The 25,056-nt window shown below is 52.2% G+C and overlaps 2 protein-coding genes across 2 annotated transcripts; one reads left to right on the forward strand and one right to left on the reverse strand.

The window, feature by feature from the left end:
- Positions 1-4,512: 4,512 nt before the first annotated feature.
- On the forward strand, positions 4,513-13,787 carry RBP3 (retinol binding protein 3). Its single transcript, XM_010998716.3, has 4 exons — positions 4,513-7,560; positions 9,561-9,751; positions 11,620-11,762; positions 13,309-13,787. The coding sequence occupies exons 1-4, from the start codon at positions 4,513-4,515 to the stop codon at positions 13,785-13,787; spliced, it is 3,861 nt and encodes a 1,286-aa protein (XP_010997018.3).
- An 8,557-nt stretch (positions 13,788-22,344) lies between these two features.
- ZNF488 (zinc finger protein 488) lies at positions 22,345-23,328 on the reverse strand. The gene has a single exon (XM_010998715.3). The coding sequence runs from the start codon at positions 23,326-23,328 to the stop codon at positions 22,345-22,347; it is 984 nt and encodes a 327-aa protein (XP_010997017.3).
- Positions 23,329-25,056: the final 1,728 nt, after the last annotated feature.

Consider the following 25,056-nt stretch of genomic DNA (forward strand, 5'->3'; position numbering starts at 1 on the left):
GAATCCAACAACATACAATAGGAAGACACATCGTGACCAAGGGAGATTTAGCCCACAAATGCAAAGCTAAAGCTTTTCCTAAAGAGGAAAAAGCATGATATCTCAATAGAGGCATTTGACAGTATTCAACATCCGTTCATGATTTTTTTTAATTCTTAAAGTAGTAGGAATGTAAGAAAAGTTTCTTAAAAACTGATAAAGATCATCTACCAAAAAACAAAACAAAACAAAACCAAGCAAAAACAGATCTACAGCTAACATTACACTTATGATGAAAGACTGAATTATTTCCCCCTAAGATCAGGATTGCAGGTCCTAAGGAGTGCCGTAGGGCAAGGATAAGATACGAAGTCTGTAGATGGGAAAGAAAGAAGTACGACATGAATATTCCTTTAGAAAATTCCAAGGAATTTGAAAAAAAAAAAAGTAGGATAAATCAATAAGTTTAACAAGGTTGCAGGATATGAGATCAATACACATTGAATAACTGGAAATTAAATTTTTTTTAAAATATCATTTACAATAGCACCCAGAAATAATGAGAAATATTTAGGTATAAATCTAACAAGATATTTATATGATTTATATTCTGAAACCAGACAACACTGATAAAATAAGTCAAAAGAGATCTAAATAAATGGCAATATATATCATTTTCATAGATTGAAAGTGTGAGTATTAAGATGTCAATTGTCTCCCAACAGATCTAGAGATTCAGCTTAATCTCAGTCAACTGTCTGATTCTAAAATCGATTATCTGTATCTAAAATGTATGTGAATAATCAAAAGAACTAGAATAACCAAAATAATTTTGATGAAGAATAACAGAGTTGGAGGGATTACATGACATGATTTCAAGACAGGCTATAAACTATTGTAACCAAGACAAGTGTGGTATTGCTGAAAAGACCAGCAAATGAATGCAGCAGAACAAAGAGTACAGAAATAGACCCACACATATGTGGTTAATCACTTTCTGATCTAATGCCAAGGCGATTCAATAGAAGAGGGAAGTGTTTTCAAGAACTAGCGTTGAATCAACTGGATGTCAACTTGGAAAGAAATAAATCTTGACCCCCTAGCTCATATCATAAAAGTAATATGCTCATATACAAAAATTAACTCGAAATGGATTATAAATGTAAAAATTAAAACTATAGATCTTCTAGAACAAAATATTCAAGAAAAGCTTTGTGACCTTGGAATAGGCAAAGATGTCTTAGATATGGTGCCAAGAGTATGAATCATAAAAGAAAAAAATGGTAAATTGGAATTCAGCAAAAATAAGAACTTTAAAACTTCAAAAGACACTGTTAAGGACATGAAAAGACAAGCCACAGATTGGGAAAAAATATCTGCAACACATACATCAGGCAAAAGACTTAACATGAAGAATGTAAAAATAATCTTTATTTTATTAATAATAAGACAAACAACAGCCTCCCCCTCCTCCCAACAGATGGGCAAAAGATTTAAACAGTCATTTTACCTTAGAATATATACAGGTGGCCAATAAATATATAAATATATGCTGCTCAATACAATTAGTCAATGAGGAAGTCCGAGTTAAAAATCACAATGAGAAATTACTATATACCCATTAGCATGGCCAAAATTAAAAGGTCTGACTATGCATATCAATTGTTAGCATGGATGTGGAGGAATTGGAAGTCTCATGCGTTGCTGGTAGAAATTTAAATTTTGGAAAACAGGTTGTTTCTTTAAAAGTTAAACATGCATTCTTGGCATAGCAGAAATAAAAATACACATCCACACAGAGACTTGTACTCAAATATTCACAGCAGACTTACTAGTCTTAGTTATACACTGGAAGCAGACCGTAGGTCTATCAACACATGAGTGGATAATAAATTATGGTATATCTATACAGTGGAATTCTACTCAACAATAAAATAAGTGAACTTATGGTACATTCAATAGCATAGGTGAATTTCAAAGTCTAAGTTACGTCGAGTAAAAGAAGACAGAAAACAGTACATGTGGTATATAATTTCATTTATATAAAATTCTAAAAAATGAATGTTAATGTATAGTGATGACCGAAAGTGAATCAGTGTTTGTCTGGAGATGGAGATGCAAGGAGGGTGGATAACAAAGGGGAGGGAGGAAAATTTGAGGATGAGGACAAGATACATCACCTTGCTGGTGGTGATAGTTTCATGGGTGTATACACATGTCAAAACTCACCAAATAGTACACATCAAAGATGGACAGTTTGTTATCTGTCAATTGTCCATCAATTAAGTTGTAAAAAAGAAAACAACAGAAAAAAATACACATTTATTACATCATTTTAAAGTTACTGAAAAATATAATAAAGAGAATACTAAACAAACAAGTGTACAACCCTTTGATTCAGCAAGCCCAGGTTTGGGAATTGATTCGACAGAAGCAAGAAGCACTCGTCCTAGGGACATGTGTTTGAGAACTCTTATCACAATATTATTTAGAGAAGCAAAACCAGACACAACTTAAAATATCTTTCGTTTAGGGAAATGGATCAGCAAATTGTCAAGGACTCTTATGCAGAAATTGAAAGAATGAACTTGATGGATATGTTTCAGCTTGGAAGGCTGTTTCTGCTGTATGTTTAAGTGAGTCTAATAAAATGTAAATTGCCCTGTATACTTTTATGAGATGACACTAGGTAAATGGATGGATGGATGAGCATCATATATGGACAGATGCATAGACAGAAGGACAGATTTCCTATAGATGTGCTTCCACATATGAACACAGAGAAAAGTGAGGGCAGCCACATCTTAAACTGTTATTATTCACTGAATTGGAAAGGCTTTGGGAAAAGATTGTTAGGGTGTTTATGAATTATTTAACTTATGTATAGGAGTATATTTTACTCTTTAAAAAAAAGTAAAAAATAAAAAGGATTAAAATAAAATAAATACAAGATTCATCTTGCTTTGAAATGCATCCAAAAAATAGGTTGGCTTGAGTCAAGACCCGGCAAGAGTTCCCAGCATCCCACCCTGAGACTGCATGTTAATAAGGGTCCAGGGGAAATACATTCCCCAAAGAGAGACTTATTCCTGCTTATCTCCATCCCTGCCGTTCCTGGTCTCGAGGCTCTGCCTGGGCTCAGGTGATGATGGAGAAGTGTCCTCAGAGGACCAGGAGGGTGTGTTCCGAGTTGTGATTCCCCCGGCGGAGGTGGAGCAGAGGGCTCAGCCTTCCCAGTGAGGACTAAGGAGGCCTTATTATTATAATAAATCAGTCTCAGTTGATTGGCTGCCAACCGTGGAGTGATGTGACCATATGTCACTTGGGCATTAAACAAATCCTAATGAGCTAAGAATATGTTTGTTTTTACTAATTGACCTCTTTGACCTTCATCAACCGCTTGGTAAACATCCTCAGATAATGACTTCCAGAGAGCGGATTGTGGCTCTCAAGTGTGCTGAGAGGGCTCCCCTCGGGCCCCCAGACCACCTCCCCTGGCCGCCCGCTGAAGCACACGTGTGCGCCTGCCCACTGCTGCCCGCCCGGCCCAAGAAGGATGCGCTGGTGGTAACGGGGCGATGGGAGAAGCATAGAGCCAAGCAGTTAGATCTAGGAGCTCATGTCATCTGCCCTGGCATTCCCAGTCCATTCATCACGCCCCACGATGAAATTCAGACATTTCATTCCTGTCGTCTCACAGGGGTCGGGCGGTAGGGGTGGGGAACACTTCGGTCCCCTGGATACATTAGGAAGACATGGGAATAAACTTCAAGCCCTGAAACGGGGTGCGCCTCCAACTCAGCCTCAGCTTGATCTGAGTGACTGTGAACCCGCAGGCTTTTCTCGCTGCCCCTGACATTCCCCACCTAGGACGGTGGGCTTCAGTTAGCAACTGAACTCTGTGTCTTCAGCTATAAAACAGAGAGAATATCTAACATGGAGAATTTAGTAATTGAGGGCTTCCTTCTTGCCTGACAGTGTGCAGCTCCTTACTCAGATTTTCTCACTTCATCTACACAATAAGTAAGTTGCTTCCCTAAGGCCACAGAGTAGAGGGTGGCAGAACGGAGCCTCCAACAAGTTCTCCCAAATTCCAGAGGGGCGGGTCACCCAGTGTCGTGGGGAAATGCTACTTTACTTGCAGATTAATAACTCTACTTTGTGAAGTGATGACTGTCGACATGGGAAGCGTGGAGCACAGTGCCTGGCATGTGGCAGGCACTCAAAATGAAAGGTAGCTATTGATGTTCCTAGCCCCGAGGGGGCGCAGCGAGATGAAATCCCATGTACCTTCTGGGTCAAACCACATCGGCCCCTTCTCCCCGGTCCCCAGGGCTGACGCGTTTGAATTAGACAGGATTAAAGGCTTATCGGAGCTGGAAGCCGTACCCCAACTCCCGTGTTTAGCCCCAGACCTTCTGTCCGCCGGCTGAGAAGGACGTGGGAGAAAGGCAGCTGCCCGGGGCAGCGCTACTGCCTCGCACACAGTCAAGAGAGCTTTTGTGCAGGAGCCAGGCCTCCTTCTGGGTCCTCATGTCGAGAAGGTGGGCCCTGGTCCTGCCCATGTTGCTCTGTGGCCTGGCAGGCCCCTCACACCTGTTCCAGCCGAGCCTGGTGCTGGACATGGCCAAAGTCCTCTTGGATAACTACTGCTTCCCAGAGAACCTGATGGGGATGGAGGAAGCCATCGAGCAGGCCATCCAGAGTCGTGAGATCTTGTCCATCTCAGACCCTCACACTCTGGCCCACGTGCTGACAACTGGGGTGCAGAGCTCCCTGAATGACCCACGCCTGGTCATCTCCTACGAGCCCAGCACCCTCGAGGCTCCCCGGCAAGCCCCGGCCCTCGACAGTCTCACACAAGAGGAACTCATTGCGGGGCTGCAGAATGGCATCCGCCATGAGGTTCTGGAAGGCAACGTGGGCTACCTGCGGGTGGACGACATCCCAGGCCAGGAGGTACTGAGCAAGCTGAGAAGCTTCCTGGTGGTCAACGTCTGGAAGAAGCTCATGGACACCTCCGCCTTGGTGCTGGATCTCAGGCACTGTACGGGAGGTCAAGTTTCTGGCATCTCCTATGTCATCTCCTACCTGCACCCAGGGAACACGGTCCTGCATGTGGACACCATCTACAACCGCCCCTCCAATACGACCACTGAGATCTGGACCCTGCCTGACGTCCTGGGAGAGAGGTACAGTGCTGATAAGGATGTGGTGGTCCTCACCAGTGGCCGCACTGGGGGCGTGGCTGAGGACATCGCTTACATCCTCAAACAGATTCGCAGGGCCATCGTGGTGGGGGAGCGGACTGTGGGGGGTGCCCTGGACCTCCAGAAGCTGAGGATAGGCCAGTCCGACTTCTTCTTCACCGTGCCTGTGTCCAGGTCCCTGGGGCCCCTGGGCGAGGGCAGCCAGACATGGGAGGGCAGCGGGGTGCTGCCTTGTGTGGGGACACCGGCTGAGCAGGCCCTGGAGAAAGCCCTGGCCATCCTCAAGCTGCGCCGGGCCCTGCCAGGAGTCATCCAGCGCCTGCAGGAAGCCCTGCAGGACTACTACACACTGGTGGACCGCGTCCCCGCCCTGCTGCAGCACCTGGCCAGCATGGACCTGTCCTCAGTGGTCTCCGAGGAGGATCTGGTCACTAAGCTGAACGCCGGCCTACAGGCTGTGTCTGAGGACCCCAGGCTTTTGGTGCAGGTGGTCAGGTCTAAAGAAATCTCTTCTGGACCTGGGGGTGATGTTGAAGAACCACCAGAGGTGGTCCCAGCATTGCCCGAGGATGAGGATGCCCGGAGGGCCCTGGTGGACTCTGTGTTCCAGGTGTCGGTGTTGCCCGGCAACGTGGGCTACCTGCGCTTTGACAGTTTTGCCGATGCCTCCGTGCTGGGGGAACTGGGCCCGTACATCCTGCACCAGGTATGGGAGCCCTTGCAGGACACGGAGCATCTCATCATGGACCTGCGGCAGAACCCCGGGGGGCCATCCACTGCCATGCCCATGCTTCTCTCCTACTTCCAGGGCCCTGATGCCGGCCCCATGCGCCTCTTCACCACCTACGACCGCCGCACCAACGTCACCCAGGAGCACTTCAGCCAAACGGAGCTGCCGGGCCAGCGTTACGGCAACCAGCGTGGGGTATACCTGCTCACCAGCCACCGCACTGCCACCGCGGCTGAGGAGCTGGCCTTCCTTATGCAGTCACTGGGCTGGGCCACGCTGGTGGGTGAGATCACCGCGGGCAGCCTGCTGCACACGCAAACGGTGTCTCTGCTGGAGACGCCCGAGGGGGGCCTGGCACTCACGGTGCCCGTGCTCACCTTCATCGACAACCATGGTGAGTGCTGGCTGGGAGGCGGCGTGGTCCCCGACGCCATCGTGCTGGCCGAGGAAGCTCTGGACAAAGCCCAGGAGGTGCTGGAGTTCCACCGAAGCCTGGGGGAGTTGGTGGAAGGCACAGGGCGCCTGTTGGAGGCCCACTACGCCCGGCCAGAGGTCGTGGGGCAGACGGGCGCCCTGCTACGAGCCAAGCTGGCCCAAGGGGCCTACCGCACAGCAGTGGACCTGGAGTCGCTGGCCTCCCAGCTCACGGCCGACCTGCAGGAGATGTCTGGGGACCACCGTCTGCTGGTGTTCCACAGCCCCGGCGAGATGCTGGTTGAGGAGATGCCCCCACCACCTCCTGCCGTCCCCTCCCCAGAGGAACTCTCCTATCTCATCGAGGCCCTGTTCAAGACGGAGGTGCTGCCCGGCCGGCTGGGCTACCTGCGTTTCGATGCCATGGCCGAGATGGAGACGGTGAAGGCCGTCGGGCCGCAGCTGGTGCAGCTCGTGTGGCAGAAGCTGGTCGACACGGCGGCACTGGTCATCGACCTGCGCTACAACCCCGGCAGCTACTCCACGGCCGTGCCGCTGCTCTGCTCTTACTTCTTTGAGGCGGAACCTCGCCAGCACCTCTACTCCATCTTCGACAGGGCCACGTCGAGAGTCACGGAGGTGTGGACCCTGCCCCAGGTGGCGGGCCAGCGCTACGGCTCCCACAAGGACCTCTACATCCTGATGAGCCACACCAGCGGGTCGGCGGCTGAAGCTTTTGCTCACACCATGCAGGACCTGCAGCGGGCCACCGTCATCGGGGAGCCCACAGCCGGAGGGGCGCTCTCTGTGGGCATCTACCAGGTGGGCAGCAGCCCCTTATACGCCTCCATGCCCACGCAGGTGGCCCTGAGTGCCAGCACAGGCGAGGCCTGGGACCTGGCTGGGGTGGAGCCGGACATCACCGTGCCCATGAGCGCGGCCCTCTCCATAGCCCGGGATATAGTGGCCCTGCGTGCCAAGGTACCCACTGTGCTGCAGACAGCTGGGAAGCTCGTAGCAGATAACTATGCCTCCCCGGAGCTGGGGGTGATGATGGCTGCCAAACTGAGCGGTCTGCAGGCCCGCTACGCCAGGGTGACCTCAGAAGCCTCCCTGGCCGAGATGCTTCAGGCTGACCTGCAGATGCTGTCCGGGGACCCACACCTGAAGATTGCCCACATCCCCGAGGATGCCAAGGACCGCATTCCTGGGATTGTGCCCATGCAGGTGAGTTAAAGGGAGACTTGGTCCAGCACGGGCCCGGAAGGGAGTCAACCAATTGTCCGCACATCCGGAGCTCTGCACAGGGTGCAAGGAAACAGCTCCTAGACTTGTTTTCGTGTTTAAGTTTTTACCACTCCCATCTTTTCCTCTCTCTCACCCTGTCATCCATTCTCTGTGCCCATGTGGTCCCTGAGCACCTCTGTAGAACTTTGGTACCCACAGGAAAACTGCTGGTAAAGAGGGAGCTTCACTCTTGTCTGGGAGGAAGGCAAGGGTCTGCAGGACATCATCATTGCTGTTGGGGAAAGAGGTCACTAAGCCACACGAGGTCCCTGTGATGTCCCCCTCTGGAAATGCGAGGTTTGTGTCCATCTGCATCCCCTGCCTGCCTCGGGGGTTTGTAGTTTGGATGGATGAGTTGAGGGGATGGAGAGAGGGAGGCAGGCAGATTTCTTTTCCTCATGGTCACCTCAGAGCTAGAGCATGGAGCCCGGGCACAGGCCCTGAAGTGCCAGTGCATAGCCGGGAGAACCCCGGTAGTGAGTCTGCCTTGATCATCACCAGCTGCCTCTCCTTCCGTCCCCCTAATGCCAAGTCCTGTCTCCTGATGGAATCGTACTGGTGGGCGTGCACCCTGATACAAGGGCCAGCCAGATGGGGAATTCTGAACAAGGCTGTTTTCAAAATATCTGAAGCCAGCGCTGCAAGTTGGGGGAAATACTGAAAAGGTAATTAAGGTTGAGGAGTTTTGATGCAGATGAGGGAAAAGGTCTCCAGACCAGGGGCCAAACTACAGCACAGGGTTCACCAAGCTCCCACCAGCAAAGAGCTCCTCTGAAAGCAGCTTTATAACACGGTGTGCATCATCTGCGATTTCTCGGCAGAGTCACAAGTAGGCAGGGCAGCATCATCCTGGTTCACTCGAAGGCAAGACCTGAGACAGCGGTTGGGTGCAGGCAGTCTGGAGCGGGAGTGAGGGAGTAGGGGGAGCAAGATAAGGAGGGAGGGAAAGCCCGCAGGTGGGGGCATTATTGAGGCTGTTGCTTCTGAAGATTCCAGCAGGACCCTGACAAGTGTGAGGAATGCTTCCCAGAGCCGTCCCTCTGCAGACGGGACCCTGCAGCCCCCGTCCTCCATTCGCTGAAGGTCCCCCTAGGGACACGAACTCTCTCGGACTCTGGGGCAGCTTGGTCTTGAAGTAGAGTACGAAGACAGGGGTGTGCTGGAGGCAGGGCCCTGTCAACCCTGTGGCTGAAGTCAGAGGAGGGCTGAGGGCATCAAAAGCATCTCTGCAGAACCGTCATCCCATTTTACCAAAAGGGGAACTGAGGCCCGGAGGGGGCTTAGGAGAATGGTCTGGAGCCAAAGAGTCTGTGACTGAGGTCAGTGCCAGGCCTGGAGGCCAGCTGTCCCAGTCAGCAGGGCTGTTCCTGCTGGAGTTCGGAGTCACATGTGAATTTATACTCTGGCTCTACCACTTACTGGGCTGTGTGACCTTGGGCAAGTTACTTAATCACTCTGCGCTTCAGTTTTTTCATTGACAAGATGGGGATAAGAGTGTCTCCTCTACAGGAACTGGGCCTGGTTCCTGATAAAGATTCAGGCCCCCAATAGTTAACGTCTTCCCTCCCTGCCCCGGGGAGGGAGAGGATCATGCACTCAGAGACATCAAAAAGTGTCTGGTGAGCTCAGGGGAGTCAGAGTGGAGACCATGCCTGAGCCTTTCAGCTCTGACACCAGGGCGAGGCGTAGGTACCCCTTCTCCGTAAGGAGGCTGCTGACCACACGTGGGTTTACATCCCAGGCCCACCACCCGTGTAGCCTCCCAGATACCGTCAGGGAAGGTCCTGGCTCCTACAACCTCCTTCGGAAATGTTAGCTACCTTCCCACGCCCTCAATATTTCTCGTGGTGTGCAGGAACTTCCTCTGTGGCACCCACTTTCAAACCCAAGCTTTCAAATCTCTCCTCTCCTGACGCTGAGCCAGCCTCCCAATCTTTCAGATCCCTTCCCCTGAAGTCTTCGAAGACCTGATCAAGTTCTCCTTCCACACTAACGTGCTGGAGGGCAACATCGGCTACTTGAGGTTCGACATGTTTGCGGACAGTGAGCTGCTCACCCAGGTCTCCGAGCTGCTGGTGGAGCACGTCTGGAAGAAGATTGTGCACACGGACTCCCTGATTATCGACATGAGGTCAGTGGGCCGGGGCTCAGCAGGTCCTGGCCAGGCCGGGGCAGTGGCTGGAAGACAGGCAAAGCTGTGGGTCTTAGTTCCCATAGGTAGGGAAGATAAGGACCCTGGGATGCAAGGCAGGACCCGAGTGGAACAGCTGCCTGACTCTCAGGGCTCCAGCCAGCTAGCTTGGGGTTCTAGGCTTAATTGGCCAGGTACGCCACCAGTATTGGTAGTTTTCTGTAAGCTCAGATGACCTCAATGTGTACTCCAGGCTGAGACTCACTGGGCTAATCAGGTAGTCCCCAGACTTGCTTGGTCATAGGAGTCAGTGAGGAGACAGGGGAAGGGTGACTTTAAATACATTGATTCCAGGGTCCTTCCCAGCCATCCTGAATCCAAAGCCCCCGGGGCAAGGTCCAGTGACCTATGTATTTGACAAGCATCATCCAGGTAACTCTGGTAATCAGTCATGTTTGGGACAGCTGGCGCCCTCTTGTGGTTGTGACTCATATCACACAAAGCCAGCCCAGGACAACGATGGTCACGAGAATCATACAGCCAGGGTCCCAGAGAGAATTTGCAATTTAGCCACCATTGCTGCAACAAGAATTCTTTGCACCACGAAATGATTATGGTGGGGGGTGCTTTCAGCTAGTGACCTCCCTTCTGCTTCTGTGAAGGTGTGCCTCATACAGGGTGAGTGCCCTTCACAGAGCCGGAAGACTGGGGGTAGGGGGTAAAACGTAGAAGAATGCTCTCAGGCAGTGGTCAGGCCCCTCATCACTCCCAGGGCCATCAGAGGACTTGTCCTGGGCACCCTCCATGGGCACTGGGAGGGGGTCAGCCTGCTCCCCTGGGGTGTGGACTCTGGCCCCATCCACAGCTGCTGGATTGACTGAGAGGGAGCTCTCATCCCTGGCTTGCAATACTCCTGTGATTCTGAGTCATCACTAGGTGGCGCTGGATCCCAGAGGTGGGCTCTCCTCCCTGGAAGATAAACCATCTCCCAGGGCTTGGGTTTCTGCGAGCCCAGAACCTGAGCTTGGGGACTCCTGTGGTACCTACGAAAACTTTATTCTTCAAATGCTCTATTGAACATCGGAATGACCCTTGTGCTAAGTCCCTTTCTGCTTAACTGTGTCATGTACATTTTTTAAAGAGGAGACCCAGCCCACAGGTGTGCTTTGCTCAAAGACCCTTCCAAGCCGAGGTTTGGAGGTTTGAATGCTGAAGTCATGAGCCCTGAACCCAGCCAGGCCATCCTAGACCATCAACTGGCAGCCCAGGATTCCTGGTTTCACAAATAAGGAGACAGGGTCCCAGCAAGGTCACACAGCGGGACAAATCCAAATGGCCTGGGATGACCACAGGCTCCCTCACCAGCAGTGTGGTTCCACAACTCTGAGCATTCCACCCCACTAAATGCCACGTTAGGATACCTCAACCAAGACACGTAGTGGGTTTTGTGAAATTATGGAGACTGCAACTGGAGAAGACAGCCTTCCCAAAATGTGCTCCACTCACAAGCAGCATGAATGCAGGGGAGCAGTCCATCCATGGTCAGTAAGCAGGAGAAATTTATCAACAAGTTCCCGGCTGCAGGACTTGTCAGAGCCCTTAATGTGATGTACACAATATGTATCACATAATGTCTTAATGTGTGATCAGACGGGGTGGGTATGCAGTATTTTCTAAATGAATTTGACCTCAAAGTCTCTTGTTCTCAAGAGACTTGGACTCTGAGAAATGCCGACCAAAGGATTCTGGAGGAGGAGGAAGGGGCCCTCGACTGAGGCTGCCTGGAATTAGAACCCTCCACAGGGCAAGGATTCAGGCTCCCAGGGGCCCACTGAGGGCCTCCTCAATGGACATTTCCCTTCCGTCAGGTTCAACATTGGTGGCCCCACCTCCTCCATCTCCTCCCTGTGCTCCTACTTCTTTGACGAAGGCCCTCCTATCCTGCTGGACAAAATCTACAACCGGCCCAATGACTCTGTCAGCGAACTTTGGACCCACGCAGGGCTTGAAGGTACGTGCAGAAGCCTTCCCTTCCTATTATCATTCTAGAATTGCTGGGAAATCAAGAAAAGACAGTTTGGGTTCGGGTAAAAGTAATAGTAACCAGACTATAAAGCCCTGTCCTATGTCATATACTTTGTACCCATGGTCATTAATCCCTGCAAAACGTGTACCATTGCTGCCTATTTTCTGGAGGAGAAAACTGAGTCTCAACTAGGTTGAATATCCTGTCTAAGGTCACACAGCTAAGTGACAGCGCCAAAACTTGAACCTTGTTTGTCTAAAACCAAAGCACTCCCCATTCTCGCCACTACAACTGTCAGCCTGCAAGACGAATGCAGAACCAGAAGGACCCCCTGCCCATCACCAAACCCCATGGGGTTCCCAGTGGTTTGCCATCATACCTGAGCTCTCAGCATCTCCTCAGCACACCTGCCTAAAGAAAGTTCGTAACTCTGATGAGGCTTCTGTTACCCGCCCTGGGTCCAGAGCAATGGCCGGAGGGGGCAGTGCAGTTCCTGTGTTTTACAGAGTCACGGCTCTCCCAACCATGTCTTGGGTGGATAGCCTCACTCCGTCTCCCTTGCCTGGCTTGCAGAACCAAGGAACTTCTGCTTCCATCTAACAAGTAGGCCTGGGAAACAAACAGGGGTGGGCATCTGATCCGAAAAGCACCCTGCAATCTTCATTTGCACACTTCCTCGTCACACATTCAGGGGTTCATTCCAGAACATCCATTCAATAATATTGTACAATGTAAATAAAAATCAGGACAGCTGAATTCTCAATTCAAATAGATTTTTGAGATAGGAGGTGAAACACAGATCTGCAGACCACGAGGTCCTGGAATTACAGTGTCCTGTATGGGAGCCACTTGCCACAGATGGCCACTGAGCATTGAAATGTGGCTTGTGTGAATGGAGAGGCATAAAGTGTTACATGCACACCAGATTTTGAAGACTTTTTATGAAAGAAAGGGATGTACAATATCTCAATATTTTATTGATTGCATTTTTGAGAGGATCATATATTAGATACATTGAGTCAATAAACATTATTTTAAATGAATCTCATCAAAGTCTTTTTAGTTGTTTGATGTGGTTCCCAGAAAACCTGAAATGATGTCTATGGCTTGCATTCTGACTCATGTTGCATTTCTATTGGACCTCACTATCCTAAAGGGTTGTTGTCATGAAGTCACAAATTTTGGTTCTTCTGAGGGTTCAAAGTGAAAAGAGTTTAGCCAGGTTAGCCATTCTCATTACTCATGAAGAAGAAACATGCCCTTTTCTTTAGTAAGTCAAGTCTTTTCCCATCACTTGGTAATAAAAGCCCTCAGGCACCTATATGCTTGGAATTAGGCACACATGCTTATCCCCATTTTGCAGATGCAGAAACTGAGGCTCAGGAAGGTAGAGTGACTTGCATGTGAACACAAGAAATCAGAACTGAGTCCCTGGCCCTGCTGTCTGTAGGTCTAGGCACCATGAATAAGGCAGGTGCCCAGGGTGGGGACTTGACTCCCTATTTTTTTTTAAGAGACTTCCATCTTTCAGGTGAACGCTACGGCTCTAAGAAGAGTATAGTCATTCTGACCAGCAGTCTGACAACGGGCGCTGCAGAGGAATTTACCTACATCATGAAGAGGCTGGGCCGGGCACTGGTCGTCGGGGAGGTGACCAGCGGGGGCTGCCAGCCGCCACAAACCTACCACGTGGACGACACCGACCTCTATATCACCATCCCCACGGCCCGCTCAGTGGGGTCTGCAGACGGCAGCTCCTGGGAAGGGGTGGGCGTGGTACCCGACGTGGCTGCGCCTGCAGACGCAGCCCTCAGCAGAGCCAAGGAGATGCTCCAGCACACTGTGCTCAGGGTGAGGCGGAGCCCAGGCCTGCGGGGTCGCCACAAGGGCCTCCTGGGGCAGCACCTGGGAAGGGCGGGGCCTCTGGGCCACTTCCAAGGGGCACCCCGGCATGAGGTCCTGACTGAGGTCCCCAAAGGGCGGAAAAGGGGTGTGATGAGCTCTGGTTAGGCCTAGAGTCAGGGGTACCCTTGGAGCTCACCCATCTGATCCCTTTCCCATTGCCAGTGTCCTCTCTGTTGGAACACCTAGGGACAGGGTGCTCACCCCCTCCTAGGCTCAGCCCCTCCATAACAGTTATTTTAGGGAAATGAAGTCCAGATCTATTTCCCCCCAGGCTCTTAATCCCCAACCCCTGGTCCTCACGCAGTCTGCTGGAGCATCTCTGTCCGACAGCATCACTGTGTGAGGCACAGATGCCAGGCACGTGTGTCACTTTACATGTTCTCAGCACCACACTTAAGAAGAGTATAAAGGAGCAGGTGAAATTGATTTTAACAGTATACTGCATTTAACCCACTGTATTCACAGTAGTATCCTTTCCACGTGTGCTCACTATCAAAATTATTATGAATGAGATGCTTTTGCACAAAGTCTTTGAGATCTGGTTTATGTGGCCCGCACTTACCGGACATCTCCATCAGCACATGTCGCATGTCTAGCGCACAGCGATCCCCTGCAGCTGGCGGCTCCCATGTGGGACAGTGCAGGCCCAGAGGTCACTGGTCACTGCCCCGCCACACTGGCTCCCTTCTGCCCTCCCTGCCCTTGCATCTTCCCCATTTGAGCACCTCTCCCACCCTGCCCTGGGGTCATTTCTGTCCCCACCCTGCTGAGAGCCCTGAGGGACAGGAACCATCCTCCTCATCCTCGTCTCCTCCTGCATGCCACCTGGCGCAGCAGCTGGCACGGCGGTGGGCGCGCAAAGAACACACATGACTATCGGGCTGCAAATCCACATCTTCCTCCGGGTGGCAGCCCTCAGACCCCTGAAGACAAGTCAGGATTCACTTAGAAGCCTCTCCTCCCTGCCCCCCAGCCCTCCCCAGCCAATCTGACACAGCAAGTCTGACTTTCCTTCACATGTTCCTTCCTCATCCTCATTCTCTCGCTTCTGCCAGAGACACTAAAGTGAGCCCCGGTGCCACGCAGCACCCCGACAAGCTTTGCTGCTGCTGGAGGGGAGAGTGGCTCTGGGTGGCAATCTGGGCACCTGCCCTGCTCGTCCAGGTGCGGCCCATCTCTGTGCTGGCTCTGACGACCAAGCTGACTCCTAACAGGGTGAGAAGCTTGCAACAGGCAGAGCCCTAGACCCCCCTGCCAGAGCTGGGCTGGTCCTGGGAGGGAGCCCGGAGCCCCGTGGTGACCTGGGGGGAAGGAGAGGCCCCAGCTGGTGCCCTGGGACCAGGGGGCTCTGCCCAAATTCATGGAGGGAGCAGGGCTGGGGGGGGGTGGGACCCGAGCACCCAGTCCCTACTCCCGGACCCCCAGGCCCCAGGACTGCCTGGGTGAGGATGCAGTACTGTCTGGCCCTGCGCTCTGGTGAGTCCAGGTTGCAGCTGCCACAGGCGCTGCCCCGCAGCACCAGGCACGGCCCTGACTTCATCAGCCCCTCCCCAGACCCCATAGATCTGGGGAATCCAGGCCACCACCAATCTCTAGGGGTTTCTCCACTAGAAGCCCTCACACCAACCCCATGAAAGCAGGAGAGCCCTGATGGAAGGGAAGATTTCACTCCAGCTCCTTTTCTTCCTGCTAAATTCAAGCAAGAGTCAGGGCATGATTGAATTTTAATAGTTTCACATTTACTATGATCTCGCCTTTCTCTTCATTAGACCTTCTAATATCTAGGCAGATGTGGGACCACCCTCCATGCTTACACTCCAGGAATCTCTCTCCTCCCTCTCTTCTCTCTCTCTCTCTTTCTCCCTTGCTCTCTTTCACACACACACACACACACACACACACACACACACACACACACACACACACACAGCTAGCTGATGATAACCTAAATCAAACAATGGCTTCTTCTAGGTGGTAACATTTGGGGTGGCATTTTAACTTTCTTCTTTATGCTTTCTCTTTTTCTTAAATCCTTATAATTAGCATATATCAGTATTTTCAAATGCAGCAGTCATTATTCCAAGAATACAATAAATGAGATAAAATAAATTATATAACTGAATCACTATCCAAAACTTTCCTGGTCATTGGCGGTTGTTAATTTTTTTTCATGGTTTTCCTTTCACATCATTTGGATTTCCTTGATTTGCACCCCTGGCATCTATTACAGCTTATTGTGTCTAAGGTGCCCCAGAGGAACTGTGGGGTCAGCAGATGGCAAAGATCCCGGTGGGTCTTAAAGAGGGGAAGGAGCGGAGCGGTTCTTGGGGCAGGTGATATATATAGTTCTCGCTTCTGAGCATCACACCAGAGGGACATCCGCAATTATCATCTCCACCGCGGTCAACTCCACCTCAGAGCCTCAGACAGGATCAGTAATTCACTGCGGTCACACATCTGGCCCAGTGGACATCTGCCTTCCTTCAGGCCATCAGCATTTGCCCCACCCGCCTTTGGATGATCAGAGAATTGCTCCCCATATGAACCTGTGGGAAACAGACTCACTCAGAAGCAGAGAGAGAGGTGATTAGGTTCCGGCTTGAGTCTGCCGGAGTAAGAAGGCCAGCCCTGCCACTTCCCAGCTGTGTGACTCTGGGCAACTTACTTCGCATCTCTGTGCCTCAGTTTCCTCATCTGTGCAATGGGAGAGATAATATCACCTTTGAGGCTGTGTGGATTAAATGAGTTCATCCAGTGTCCGCTATAACTATTCCCTCTCCACAAAACTGGACCCCCCTGGAAGCTCACTTTTCTAGCTCCCTGGCAGTGAGGTATGGACATGCGGGCCTGCCTGGGCCAATCAGAGCCTCCTGTGCAGGATGTTTTGTTTTGTTTTGTTTTTCTGGAGCAAGTGACCCAGGGAAGGTGGGCAGTAGCAGTGGCCAGATGTCCGGTGTGCAGGGCAGCACAGCCATGCCCCGACTTGGCAGGGGCAGCAGCAGCGCCCTCTAGAGGCAGTTCCCTGCCTGACCTCAGCTGAGGTCCTGCTGAGTAGCTCCTTGCTTCTGTCCACTGTCCAGCCTGGGCCCCCAGCTTGCCCATCCAACACTGGGTGCATCCAGGCTCCTCTCCAGACATCCTTTCCTGTTTCAACCAGGCACAGATTATTTTCTTACAACAAACTGCACTGTCCGTCCTTCTCCCTTGTCTTGCTTGGGGTCCTGGTTTAGTGCCTAAATCCCCACCACAGCCTCCTCCCCGTTTCTGTGTCCCAGCCTGCAGCCAGGGCCACTGCTCTGCTCTGCAACTTTCTCAGATCTCTCCCTGCTGGAGGACCCCTCAAGGCACCCACTGACCTGCCACAAGAGGGGCTGGACCAGGCTGTCCACCCTCCCCGCCAAGGTGTCCCCAGCCACAGACAGGCTAGACGCTCACTAGCAGGATCCTTGCTGGAGACTGGACCCAGCTTCCTGGCCCCATGCTGGAGCCCCAGACGGGAGGACCCCAGCTCTTCTCCCATCTCGCTCGCCCTCCTGCTTCCTGTGTCCTTGCATCTGCCCACGCAGCCCAACACGAAGCAGAAGGCCACCTTTGTGTGTCAGTGAGGGTCATAGCCATCCACACCAGCTTGGATGCAATGAGAGGATACAGCGCAGAAGGAAAAAGGACGCAGCCCAAATCACAGCTGCAGGCAAGGAAACCGACATCCTAGGTCCCCGCTGGAGGGCGCCCATCCCGCACCTCTTGGTTCCTATAGGATTAGCTGCCATCTGGCCTAAGGACCTCCTTGCTGCCTTGCAGATCGGGGCAGCCGGCAGTGAAAATAGGCCCCTAATCCAAGCAGCTTAGAACAGCGAGGGTAACAGAGGCCACGGGCTTCCTGTCTCCTGGGCCAGGAAAATACAAGATGGCCAGGGAAAGAAAAAGTTAAATTGAAAGAACTCCAGCCCTCCTTCCAGGATGCACTGCCTCCCCACCCCAACTCAAACTTGCTTTCCAAAATTTCTCCTCTTCTAGGACGTGGCTCAAATCAAAACACATTGGAGAATCATTTGTTTTTAAAACAATAGGTTTATTCTATGGGAGGCATATCTTACTATATGATCTGTAGACCTCCCAGCTGACTTCTACTATGAAAAACAAAAACGAAATTTCACGGAACAGTCAGGGTGTGTGAAACACTTTCTCTAAAGAGAAGCAGCCTGCCGGGGAGACATGCTGCCACAAGGGGGTGCCAGCACCTTCCAAGAAAAGAAAAGATGTGGGGTTCACCTTGGGACAATTTCTGCTGACTTTCACCCCTATGCAGGGTTCTCTTCCTGTACCCAGAGGAATAGGGTGGTATGTATGAGGTTAGCAGAATGCAGCCAGCTCAAAGGCTGGGTGCATAATAGAGTTAGGGGTCTCTGGCTGGTGGTTCCTGTCCCCTCCCCATCACCACCACCATTAATATGTTTCTTTAAATCCATGCATTTGGGCAACCAGTTTTTAAAAGACAACCGAATAAGTGATCACTAATTCCACATGCAGTCCTGACTTCTGGCCTCTCTTGAGGCCTGCATTCAGCCTAGCACTGAGGGGCCTTCACCCCAGGACACAGGAGCTCCAGGTGCCAGGACCACCCCCACCTCCTCTTTCCTCCCCTCCCCACAAGCCCAGTGGGCTTCACTCATTTTCATTAACCCAATTACATAGTCATTGGAGTAGAATCCCTGGTCTAAGTTTCAGGAATTGACCAGAAGTTGAAATCTAGGATCGTGGACTTATTAAGGTTTTACTTCTCTTCCAGGTGAAAGCAGAAAGAAAAGCAAATCTTGGTTAAAATTGAGAACATAAATAGATCTGAATTCAGAATGTCTTATTTGAGCCTCATTAGCGTATTCCGGGGACTTTTATAAATCCTAATTGAATGGCTGTTGCTTGGGCGATAATGTATTAAGATGTAATTTGCTATTTTTCCAGCCACTGTCGGCATTTTCCCTTCCATTGTCCAAGAAGCAAGCCAAGAAGACTGTCTGTTTATTGGTTCAGGGGCTCCTGTGTTACTTGCCTAATGACATCATTGCCAGCAAACCAACCAGGCCTGAGATCCTGGGAGAAGAGTCCGAGCCTGCTGGAGGACAGCGGCAAAGACAGCAGTGCAGCACGGGACACCGCATGGTGCTGAGAGGGCATCCTTGGGTGGGAGGTGCTGGGGATCCTACTGTAAACTGGAGAGACAGGAGAGGAACTTTAAAAGACAGATTGCCTGTCCTACCAGAGCCACAAGATTGGGGTACAGAGCAGATTAAATGAATTTAAGGAAGGTGGCCACTCTTACCCTGGAAATCTCAAGTGAAATTCATATCTGCTGATGTGACGCTTTGTGGCAACATCACCCGCCAATGCTTAACTGGTCTGGATGGTGGCAGAGAGAGGGTGGGCGAAGTCCTGATTAAAAGTGACTGCTCTCCCGCAGATACAGGAGGGCAGGAGAGAAAAGGGACAAGACAGGCTTTGACTGCCATAGGGACTTTGGGGACCCAGCCTGGTGACAAGTAGGAGCTGCCACATGAATAAACTGTAAGTCGTCACCTCCATAAGTCATCTCTGCGTCTGCAATTTGAACGGCTGCAAAGCAACTTGCATCCACATCGAAATGAACTCCATCTTAAAAAGCTGAGTTGGGAGAAGATACTTTCTTGTGCTTCTTCATAACATTAATTTAATTAACTAATGTTTTTTCCAAAATGTCTCCCTTGCTTGTAAATGACATGGTCCCTATTAGTAAGAATTCCATTTGCAGTCATATTGGAGATTCCCAGAGGAGTGTGGGCGGGCCAGGGAAGACACATCGGTCTCGACACCTCAGGGGTCCTAGCCTGGACCGCACCACCTCTTGCCCTGCATCACTCTGTACATCAGTGGACCTCAGTGCTCACTGCCCTAAGTGAGAGGATGGACTAGGAATGCAGAGTCCCTCCCAATTCCAAGTGTCTGCTGTGTTTTGGGACGACACACTTATGCCTGTCAAACTGATTTCAAAGAGAATGATGGAGCGATCCAACCAGCCAGAGGAGGACAGCTGTGCCCACAGTCTGACAGACGTCAAAACCTTTATGAGAAGCTGATTCAAGGTTTGTCAAGGGTGAGGCCGGAACCAAGCAATTCATTCATTCCTTCGACAAAGGTCTGATGAACGCCTGCTACTTGCCTGCATTGTTCTAGCTGCCGGGGACAAAGGAGTGAACAAAACAGCAGAAATACCTTAAGGAACGAATATTCTAGTGATGGGAGATACAGTAAATAAGGTAATTCAGAAAAATGATTGTATGCAAGACAGTGAATAGTGCTCAAGAGAAGAGCAGTAGAAAACGCTGGAGGCAGGGGTAGGGTGCATGCTGAAATTTTAGAGGGGGAGTCAATGCGGGGCCCTAAGTCCTAGTCTTTCAAGCTTCCATGATGCCACGTGACCAGGCCCGGCTGAGCAGATGCATAGCAGGCTGGGAAAGATGTGAGCACCCAGTAGGGCGGTCCTGGGGTCTTACTCTTGCCCTGCTTCTCCTGAACCCATGGTCTTAGGAAAGCCAGCTGACCTCTTGGGACTCAGGGTCTTCCGCAGTATAACGAGATTGAATAGCTACCTCCTGGGCATGGCATGCGGATTAAATGACATAACGAACATCAGTGCAAGTGTGTCATCTCAAGTTCAAACCCCGCGAGGTGCCCTTTCCTGCCCTACATGGGACAGCAGGGGAGGGAGACTCCCTGAAGCTTCAGCCTCCTTCTGGGCACAGCCTCTCTGTAAGCAAATTCTAGCCTCATGCAGCTCCCAAAGGGGCCCGGCCTGCTGCATTCCTCACCTCCCTTGGGGAGGGCAGGGCCTCCAAGCATCCCTGGAGAAATGCAGGTGCTTCACAGGTGCTTCCAGGGAGCATGGCTGCTTCCTTGTAGAAGCAGAGGAAACAGCTCAGGGGGTCCATCTCCTCCCCTCCAGCCCACATTTCCTGCTGCAGCCAGAGGCCCCCTAAGAGTGTCTCTCAGAGCCATTTCTAGGTCTAAATTCCTCCTAGAAATGTCATGCATCTCCGAGGGCCACCTCCCCACTCAGCCCTCCCCACACCGGCCTTGCTGTACCCGGGACCTCTACGGCTCAGGACCACACTCTCCCCAGCACTGCACTGTCTGAATCCCAGGCTGAGGCTCATCCTGTGCCCCAACTCCTCAGGAGGCCCCCAGGGTTACCCCACTCCCCGACCCACAGGGCTGACCTGGGCCTGTCCCCCGAGGTGCCCAGCACTCTAGCACAGTCCTCTGTCCTGCATCTGTCACACTGCACCCTAGTCATCTCCCACCCTGACCAAGGACCAAGGGCCAAACTCACTGTGCCCCCCACCACGGCCTTGGCAGAGTCTGGCACAGCACGGTGCCCAGGGAGGCCAGTACGTGAATGATGATACCACTGGCTGTGGAGAATGGATGGGAGTGTGGGTGGGAGGTGGGGGGTGGGAGGGAGAGGGATGGGGCGGGGTGGGCCAGGTGGGAGCTGTGGAGATGGAGAGAAGAGGCGGAGTCTGGGGTGTCTGGAGGGTGAGCTGCCCACTGGCCAAGACCCCCACCTCCTTCCATCCACCAGCCTGATCCCTCTGGATGGTTGGAAACTGCAGGTGAAATGAACAAATCCTGAAAGTGAGGTGGAAACTGGTCAAAAGGACCGCACTGACTCAAAAGAAATCCGAGCACGTGGCTTCCACACACACTGGCTTGTGTTACCACAGAGTTTATGACCCGAGGTTTGCATTACGAGAAATGAGGACAAATATGGATAAACAACATAGGTACGGAGAGAAACTGAACGTGCATTAGACAGTGAACGGTACCCAGAACACCCCCAGTCCTCACCGTGTTTTAAGCCTGAAGGTTTTGTGCAGGCTCACTTCCTGAGAGCTAAGAGGGGTGTGTGTGTGTGTGTGTGTGAGAGTGTGTGTTCCATCTTCCCACTTTCGTGTATTCAGAAGGGAAGAACCACGGACCAGGTGTTGGTTGAATTCCTCAGATCCTGTGGTAGGATTATCCACTCACTCATGACTTCCCCCTGGGCAGTGGGCACATCTCACCCCTCGACTTTGGGCTCAGCCATCAACTTGCATTGGCCCAGGGGACATTAGCGAAAGTGACCCAAGCAGAGGCTTGAGAGGTGCTTGTGTATTGGGACTTGCCCTCCTGGGGTCTTGTCACAAGCCTGAGAGGAGCTTGACCTAGTAGCCCATCAGCCCCAGAGAAAGAAGCAAACTGGAGCCAAGCTCAGCTTGACGCACTGACCCACACTTGGGAAACAGGGGCTTTGCAGTGTCTGCCACTGGGATTTTCTCACTAATCTGGGCCATGATCATGAGTATCGCCTGCTCGGCGATGACACTGCTGGGCATGTGCTGGCCGTTGCCCCCACATCTTCCTGTCCAACCTTGACAACTTCCCTTGGACACGGGGGTCATCAACTCCATTTTACAGATAAGAAAACTGGGACTTAAGACAGTGAGAGCAATGTGTTCCTCCTCCAATGGCCCAAGAGAGATGGCCCTGTGGACAACAGTGACCAGCCTTTTGAAAGGCAGGCCCAGGAAGCCAGCTCTGCATCACTGCCAAGTGCTGGACACTGCACCTAGAGGTTCCAAACCACCTGTTAACTGTGGGAAGTCATGTGCCGGGAGAGGTGGTGGCGCTCCCGGAAATACTCGTGACAGATGGGGCATGTGAGGGCCTCTTCTCTCAGCTTCTTGGAATGGAGGTCGGGCCCCGGCTGCTCCTTTTTGTGATGGGACCGCATGTGGAAGACCAGGTCTGAGGTCAGGCGAAAGGAGAGGTTGCACTTGGCGCACCAGTTCTGGGTGGACAGGCCCAGGGAGGCGAACGTGGGCGGCAGGAGGGCCCAAGAGGCGGTGGTGGAGGAGGAGGAGAAGGAGGAGGGCGTGGGTATCTGGGCCGCCGCGTGCTTGAGCCACAGTGTGGGGGCATCCAGGAAAGTGCTACAGAGAGGAGCGTTTTGGGACACCCTTTGCAGATTCCAGAAATCACCCACCAGAAGCTTGGAACTCAAAAGTCGACCCCAGCAAGTGACATCCACTGTGTGGATGAGTCCCAGCAGCTCCCCCAGGGCGTCTGCAGGTCTGCCTGCCTGCAAGACGGAGGCTGGCCCGGATCTCCCTGCTGGACACCTGGCTGGCTTGCTGAAGGCACTTCTCTGTTCCCCTCGGGCTCTGCTCGGCCACCCTGAGAAGACCGCGCTGCCAGCTGGGTCCCTGGGGATGTTCAGGGTCAGCTGCTGGGGGCCAGACTGGCCGGCAGGGCCACTATGCTCCCTCTCCTGGGCCTGCCCGCCCCTCAGCCTCTTCTTGAGTTGAGGCACCTCTGTGAAGGCGCTCTGCCCCTGTTCCCAGCAAGCCTTCTGGGGCATCAGCCTTGCCAGCCTGAGCTTGCCCGGGGCTGCTGACAGCGCCATCTCGGCATAGGCCTCATCCCGGCCACCACTGCCCGTAGCAGCCTCAGAGCCCAGGTGGTTCGTTTTCTCCAGTAGCACGGGCTTGCGGCCTCGGCCCTGCTCGGGTTCACTAAGCCTCCATCTGTTTTCAGCTGAGGGGCTCCGCAGAGCTCCCTTCCCGGCAGCCATGGGGACCGCAGGGCCTGGGCCAGCTGAGCAAGGTGGATGCTCTGGAAGCTGTCACTCTCTGAGGCTTCAGTGTTCTGGAGGGTTTGGCCAGGGAGGGGCCGTGAGACTGGAGCACTCCCCTGGTGCCGAGGCCAGCACACTTGGACCACAGGGCTCTGCAGAGAGAGGAAGCAACAGGTGGTGAGACGTGAGCCCTCCTTTCAGGGACACATCGCAGCATGAAGGCTGCAGGGCCTTATAGAAAACCTCCTCTCACCCACGACCGTGGTGTCTTGGGCCAAGTGCTGATAGAAGCATGAACTTGGGGGTGGACAAGTGTCAGTGTGCGTCCAGGCTCTGCCAGTCCTTAGCTGTGTGGTGTTAGACAAGCCACCCTTCTAATTAATTTTCTTGTCTAAGTTGGCCAGAGTCTGTCTTTGTTGTTTGCATACAAAGAACCCTCACCTACTATGGATGCAGCAACTCAGCCTGACTCAGAGCACAATGCCACCTGCTTTCTCCTCCAGGATGCCTTCAGGGAAGAGGGACCATACCACACAGCACTGCCCCCCAGAGGCCAGGCTTCAGTACTGCCCCGCACCTGTCCGCATCCAGGCAGCAGAAGCCTGTAAGAGAGCGCATGAGGCTTCCACCAGCCAGTTCCGACGTGGTTGACAACTCTAACATGCTTGCACCTTGATTTACAGCAGCTTTTGGTCCTTGCTTCTCAGCATGCTAATTTTTCTCCCAAATCATCAGAAGTGCCAGGACACTTTAAGTACTCGGAGACAGGAGTTCCCGTAGCACAGGTGGCCAGAGAATAAAACCCGGACAAAAAACACTCAGACATGGCAGGTTGCATCCAGGGCTGTGCCTGGCCCCTGATCCCACACCTGGGTGGCAGCCACATCTCTACTTGGCCCTGCCCCTGGAACAAGTGTTGGTCTCCACCTCTCCACTTGCCTGAAGTGACCATCCGTGCTTCTCCTCTGCTCACCTGTCAACTGTAAAATGTCCTTTTGTGCCAACCTGCTGGGAATTAACGGGTGAACCAGCCTTTGCTTTGCCCTTGAGGTGCTCATAGCTGCAGGGGAGACACACAGAGGTCACATGTGACAGTGGCACCGAGGAGGAGAGGGAGCCATCAGCCCTGCTGGGAAGGCATTCATCCCTGCCCTTCCCTGATAAGCTTCACTAGGGAGTTGTTGAAACTGGGAAACCTATCCTCAAGCACCCCCCTCAGCTGGTGAGCAGTATTTCTGGACCACACTCCAAGGAGTGTTCTGAGTTTTCATCATTAAGAAATATTTACCCCCAAGCCCAGGAGGACCATGAGGAGTAGGTGGGCTGAGCGCCTTCCTCACAGGGACATTGATGGGCTCAACAATGGAAGGCCAATGGACAGTCAATTGGAAGGCCAAGAGCCTTCCTCTTGGCCAGCCTCCTGCCCCAGCTGTAAAAGGAAGCCCATGTATCTGCTCTCCTTCTTTCTATCTCAGTGACAGAAGTCTGTGACAGGTGTTTTGCATGTCACTGAAAGAGGAGGACCCAGATCCTTCAATAGTAAACACCCTGCCCCATGTCCCCTGCAAGGATGAGGCAGAGCTGGGATTGAAACCCAAGTGTGTGTCCCCAAAACCTGCTTTGGTTGCCCTGCCCATGTCACCCTCGCAGAGCCCCCAGTGGCCAGCACCAAGTCCAAACCACGCACCAGCGGGGGGATCTGAGTCTCTCCCAACATTCTTTCCA

This window comes from Camelus dromedarius, chromosome 8, assembly GCF_036321535.1.
Source record: "Camelus dromedarius isolate mCamDro1 chromosome 8, mCamDro1.pat, whole genome shotgun sequence".
In the NCBI taxonomy this organism is placed as follows: Eukaryota; Metazoa; Chordata; class Mammalia; order Artiodactyla; family Camelidae; genus Camelus; species Camelus dromedarius.